Below are 6,679 nucleotides of genomic sequence, written 5' to 3' on the forward strand. Positions count from 1 at the left end.
ACTCCCCAAGTGACTTTTGATGGGTAATGGAGGAGAATTATCACTGAACTGAACAGAAGCCATTGAAACTCAAATATCATAGATGGTTGTTACAAAGTTCCTTGACTGTTCTTAGTAAGGGTTGTGTCTTAGTCACTTTCTTCTTTCTTCCGTAGGCTCCCTTCTGTTGCCACATTTGGGCCAAGGAATGGAGACATTTCTTCCTCTGGAAACCTTTTGCTGAACTCTTCAGATACTCTTTCCTCTCTGGGAATCAAAGGAAAATCTCTACTAGTGTGTTATTCAGAGAAATTTTGTCCACTCTTTGCTTCAAACTCTCTTATCCAGATCAGCCTTTATTATGAAATAGCTGAAATATAGACCAATAAAGGGAAAACCCAGACATTCATATAAAGGGTTAGCTCTCAGGTTCTTGTATCTGATGTATTAACCGAGGTTAACATATAAGTGATGGCAAAGAATCCAGTGCAGTAATGTGACTTGTATTCCTTTTTCCTTTTTTTTTCTTTTTTTTTTTTAAGGATGGAATTATCTTCTAAGTTTCAGAGGTAGCTTAACAACTAAATGGAGGTGAAAACTGCTTTTCTTGGTTTCTTTCCTTATAAATGATTCTCTTCATTGCAGGATCTTACACATTTGTTCCATGGCTTCTCAGCTTTAAAAGGGGAAGTGCCCTAGAAGAAAAAGAGAATAAAATATTGGTCAAAGAAACTGGTTACTTTTTTATATATGGTCAGGTAGGTTCAAACCCTAATTCTGGTTTTACTGTTCAAAGCCTCCCATTTTGTGTTCATTTCTGACAATGTTTTTTGGTTTGTTTCTCAGGTTTTATATACTGATAAGACCTATGCCATGGGACATCTAATTCAGAGGAAAAAGGTCCATGTCTTTGGGGATGAATTGAGTCTGGTGACTTTGTTTCGATGTATTCAAAATATGCCTGAAACACTACCCAATAATTCCTGCTATTCAGCTGGTAAATAAATAGTTCTCACACCCTGCTAATTGTGAAATGAAGAGAGTTTGACGAAAAATCTGAGCTGCAAAATGCAAAAATGAAAGGATGGTGCCCTAAAATACAAATAGACAGAAAGACATTCCTCAATATATTGTGTTTTTTAAATCTTGAATGATAAACTAGTCTAATTGAGAAAGATGGAATTATTACTAATAGTTTCACCATTTTTAGATACATTTAGAAAGGGTAGTCATTTCATAGCAACTTCTACATTGTACATAGTACATGGTACATAGTACTTCTACATAGTAACTTCTACATTAAGAAAAATTCTAATGTATTTTCTTCAACACTTAATAACAACAATAATAATATCTGACAAGGATAGAGTGATTACCACTTGCCAGGCACTCTTTTCTGCATGTTATATATGCTTGCTTATTTAATCTTTGCATTTAAGGGAGTTAGGATCTAGACACAGAGAAGTAACATAACTTGTCCCAGGTTACACAGCTACTAATTTTTAGACTTGGTTTAAACCAGCCAGTCTGGCTCCACACTGGGAGCAACCAAAACTCTTCTTGCATGCTGTGGAAGAAATGCCCCTGGCTGGGTTTGAGGGTAAGGGAAAGTTGTACAATGGTGTCTTTCTAAATACAGGTGACATCTTGTGTCAATGGACACCAGACAGGTGACTTAAGAATGTGAAAGTGTAGGCGCAAACCTACCTTTGCACCCAGGAGCAGTGAGAGGCAGAGAGCACGGCAGGTCTTGTAAACCTTAGGTCTGTTTCAGCTGTAATTGTCAACATTTCCTTCATTTTATTTTTCAAGGGTGATTTAAAATTAATCCAGGCCGGTTTTGGAGAAAAATATTTACCTTAAACACATTTATTTTCTCTGTTGATTTTGTAAAAATCCAGAACCCTGAGGAATGGCTTCAGTTCCAGATGGTTACCATGAATGACTGTGTGACACACAGGAACGGAGGCTGGCTACGCATTTTGAAAAACTGTATTTCAAAGGTGTTTACAAACAAATGCCCAATAAGTCAGTTAGAAACTAAGGAAAATAGTTTCTCATAATGGAAATGATGTCATTCTGGATCTGCAGCCACAGATAGCATTGGTGCAGAGATGAGGAAGTTTATAAAATTAGAATTCCCTAATTTTCATAAAGAGATGTTTCCCTTCACCCAGTGCTGACTAGTAGTTTGGAGTTGCAAAATATTTATAAATGGTGAGACTACTCCAATCTGTTATTTATTTATACTTATTAGTACTAAAAATTTTACAAGTAACTCTTTAAAACATTTTTCTAATCATCTGCTCCTCTAACACTTACTTGCTATTAGAGGACTCTGCTAGATTTCTTAAGGTGTCTTACTTTTTAAGAATAATTCACCGGACTTTAAAAATATTTTTCGTTACTAGTAGCTTACTGTTGTATATGAGTGCCATCCTCTAGTAAGTTTCAGGTTTTGCAATTTTAATCTGTTTTAGGGCAAATTTATTTAAAGCCATTTAAAACCACACATTAGAGTATATATAAGTACATAAAAGGTTTCCATAGTAACCTGAAAAGATGTAAATGGCCAACTTAAGAAACCCAACATAATACCAAAGAACCACTTATATACCTAAAGCTGAATCTTATTATTTATTGTATTAATAAAATGTTTATTAGAAAAATTATACCTGATTGCTGTAATCTGGAAGAATTGAAATAGCCAATAACTTAGTGTTAAAATGTTAAATGGACTCTATAGTTGTTCACACCCACCTAATCTTTAGAGTTAGTATTACTTAATGCTTTGTGAGCTATGGTCTTTGTCAAAATGTTAGGTCATTTCCAATCTCTATGAAAATGACAAGTCTGTTCAACAAATAAATCTCAATCTTTTTATTCTTACTACTTAAGGTAGTCCTCAAATGCTTTGTCAATTCTAGAAAGTGTACACATAACCTTTAATAAGTCCTAAAAATCTTTCTTTTGCTTGTATTCTGTCTTTGCCCATTACAAAAAAGCATGCCCAGTGGGGATGGAAATTTTGCCATCCTTGATCACTACTGTATGTTTGTCTAGAAGGGTGCCTGGTACTACTATGTTCAATAAATAAAGTCCCCCTGGCTGCTGCCTGAGCAAATTTGCATGCTTTGGGCTTTACGTTAGAATACACATGAACATGCATGTGTTTATGTAGGTACATTTTCACTATGCTACTGAAACAATGCAACTATTCTAAAAATAGCCACAAGTATTGATGATTCAGATAACAGTTTCGTTGTTTGTTAGTTTCTTTATTTCTTCTCTTCCCCTATTCCTCCTCTTTCTTCTCCTTCATATTTTTCTTTTGAAGTGGGGTAAAGAATTACCTGATACATTGAGTGTAGTCCTTGAATGTATTTTGTACTACTAATTCACAGATGCATTTGTCCTTGTAAATTAGTTGCACACAGATTTATTGGTCATTTTTGAAGAGTTAATTACATTGTTGTTTTTGATTATAAAGACAAACGTGGTCATCTAAGAAAACAAAATATAAGAGGTTGTGAAAAGTAATCCAGATAATGCTTAAATCCATAGTCTGGACTCTCAAGAAAAACTATATTAATGAATGTGGTATGTTAAGAAATGGTGTTTTCTTCAGTTTTTAATATTTATGTTTAAAACTATAATTAGGAATATCCAGTATATATATGTGTGTGTAATTTTTCACATTTTTATTTAACATTATCATAAAAGCTTTCCTTGTCAACAAAATTAAACAAAACTCATCACTAATCATTTAATATTCTATCAAGGGATGTTCCATGATTTACCTAATTGTTTAAAAAGTTAGATATTGGGCTTCTTTTGGGGAACTCCTTTTTTTAAAGAGTAGGTGATAAATGCATACGTATCTGTTGTAACTCCTTTTGCTTATTTCTTCTAAATTTCTTTTAGGCTAAGATAATTGTAATAGTTTAGTCCGTTGCTGTATTTTGAAGTGTGAATGCCTATGTTGACATTTTTTTTTTTTTTACAGAACAAAATAGTTTTATTTAAGGTTCTTTTCTTTTCTGTTGTATAACCACTTATAGTTCTTGTAAATCATTTTTTCCCAGGCATTGCAAAACTGGAAGAAGGAGATGAACTCCAACTTGCAATACCAAGAGAAAATGCACAAATATCACTGGATGGAGATGTCACATTTTTTGGTGCATTGAAACTGCTGTGACCTACTTACACCATGTCTGTAGCTATTTTCCTCCCTTTCTCTGTACCTCTAAGAAGAAAGAATCTAACTGAAAATACCAAAAAAAAGAAAAAAAAAAAAAAAAAGGAGTTACCATTGCCTTTTCTGTGAGCTATTTGTTTTGGTTTGCTGAAACTAGTCCAAAACAGGAAATTTAACAGACAGCCACAGCCAAAGAGTGTCATGTGAATTACAAGAAATAGAGCCCATTTAGGGAAAGATAGAACTAGAAAGGCTTTTCATTATAATTCCATGTTGAACAATTGAGTCATAGCTTCTTATCTTGGAGGAAGGACACAATTCAAAGGGGCAGTAAGGATTTTGTAAAATGTGGCATCCATAATTTACTATGGAACAAGTGCCCACATCTCTAGGACATTAAGACATTTATGAGAAATCTCAGGATTCATCTTCTGTTTTTATGTTAAATGCACTCCCTCCTTTTCAGTTAACATTATAAAAAGTAAGAAATGAAAATTTTAGAAATCTTGCATTAGAGACATGAAAAAAATAACTAAAAGTTTAAATTTAAATATGAAGCAATTTGGCTGAAAATAGTATCCATGTACTATTTAAGTCTTTTATGGTTATTTCAAGTATGCAATTTCTATCTATAATGTAATATATTACCCACACATTTTTTCACAGGAGAGAGAGAATATCCTCATTTGTTTATGCTCATGTGTATTTTCTATAGTGAATTTCAGAAACTTTTAATATCAGGTAATTTCAATTTATGCATATAAAGCATTGATTGAAAAATAACTATAATTTTGCATATATAACACATAATCTCCAACAGAAGTTACTGAATACATTCATACTAATGTAATGTAATTTCCCTTTATTTCTTGCTCTTCTGTTTCAAACTGCTGCTATTGTAGTTTACATATCCCAACCTTTAAAAATATTCCTCCTATTAGCTTTATATTCACCTTATAGAGGTTGAGTTTTAATTAAAATTCTTGGCATCCTGAAGTATGTCACATACCATGTGCTCCTTATAAATATGTTGATATCTCAGAAGACATCACCCCAGTTTTCATTTTATAAAGTACCATACTTAAGAATGCTGGAATACTTATCTTTTATAACATGTTTCCTTTGCTTTGCTTGTCTTTTATGTCATTAGTTTTAACTGTTTACTTCATTTAACAGTTTACATCATTCAACAGTTTACTTCATTAAACAGTAGGTGGAAAAATAGATGACAGTCTATGAAAATGTTCCCATCTATATCAAAATACTTTTCAAGGATATACTTTTCAAAACAAATGATTTAAATTTTATGTTTAAAATCTAAACTTTAGATTTAAACTTTATTTAAATATCTGGTTCCTGTGATTTCGACTTCAGTAAGTTCAAATAAAATATATTTTGCAATTCATTTTTACATTATAATTTAAAAAGAAGAAGCGATAAGTGGAGTCAGAGTTTCAATGCTAGGCGGAGTGGTTAATGATTTTTCTGGTGTTGCTGCTAATGTGGATTAACAAATAAAAACATTCATTGCCTTTTGCCTCATTGTCTGACTGAGTTTGTCTAGCAACACCCACCTTTTGAATTCTCGCTGTATAATTAAATGTTATTTTTAAAATCAGGTGAAACATGATAAATTAATTTGTGTTAGGATATGATAGTTTGGAAATGTGAATATTTTCCATATCCGAAAAAGAATCTGTTCACATCTGTATCTGTCTAACTACCTAATTTTAAACTATTTAAAAGCAGACATCGGTTATGTTATTACCTTTAGAGTTGAATTTATCCAACAGTACAGTATATTTTGTGAGATTTTTAGTACAATATTAAGTATATATTATTGGTATAATATCAAGTATTTATATATTACTTATAATATTAAGTAGATGTATAACTGAGAAAAGCTAACAGCAGGCCAAGCATTCTTCTCCTAAGGAGCTGACTATGAGGTGGTGAAATTCCACCAGGACAAGCATCTTGTAGGGATCACGAAAGGCATCAATGAGGGCAATCTCATTGGCAGCAACCTTTATTACATCTTGGGCCCGACCCCCACTCTGCTGTAATTAGAAGGTTGTATTAGTCTGTTTTCACACTGCTGATAAAGGCTTACCCAAGATTGAGTAATTTATAAAGAAAAAAGGTTTAATGGACTCACAGATCCACATAGCTGGGGAGGCCTCATAATCACAGTAGAAGGCAAAAGGCACATCTTACATGGTGGCAGGCAAAGAGTGAATGAGAGCCAAGTGGAGAAGGAAACCCCTTATAAAACCATCAGATCTCGTGAGACTTATCACTACCACAGGACAATATGGGGGAAACCGTCTCCATGATTCAATTATCTCCCACCAGGTCCCTCCCACAACACATGGGAATTATGGGAGCTACAATTCAAGATGATGGGATTTGGGTGGGGACACAGCCAAACCACATCAAAGGTACAGTGGAGAATTCATAATCCTCACCATTTGAGGTTTGATGATGGTGATGAAGACAACA

General features: G+C 33.4%; 1 protein-coding gene across 3 annotated transcripts in view; it reads left to right on the forward strand.

The window, feature by feature from the left end:
- TNFSF13B (TNF superfamily member 13b) overlaps window positions 1-5,713 on the forward strand; it is a 75,510-nt gene extending 69,797 nt beyond the window's left edge. For all 3 annotated transcript variants that reach the window (XM_054446852.2, XM_063651141.1, XM_063651139.1), the window contains 3 exons: window positions 625-737; window positions 826-976; window positions 4,065-5,713. In XM_054446852.2, the coding sequence (XP_054302827.1) occupies window positions 625-737; window positions 826-976; window positions 4,065-4,177 (377 nt within the window). In that variant the 3' untranslated portion in view covers window positions 4,178-5,713. The remainder of the gene's footprint in view (window positions 1-624; window positions 738-825; window positions 977-4,064) is intronic.
- The last annotated feature ends 966 nt before the right edge of the window (window positions 5,714-6,679 follow it).

The sequence above is a fragment of the Pongo pygmaeus genome, chromosome 14 (assembly GCF_028885625.2).
Source record: "Pongo pygmaeus isolate AG05252 chromosome 14, NHGRI_mPonPyg2-v2.0_pri, whole genome shotgun sequence".
NCBI classification, from domain to species: Eukaryota; Metazoa; Chordata; class Mammalia; order Primates; family Hominidae; genus Pongo; species Pongo pygmaeus.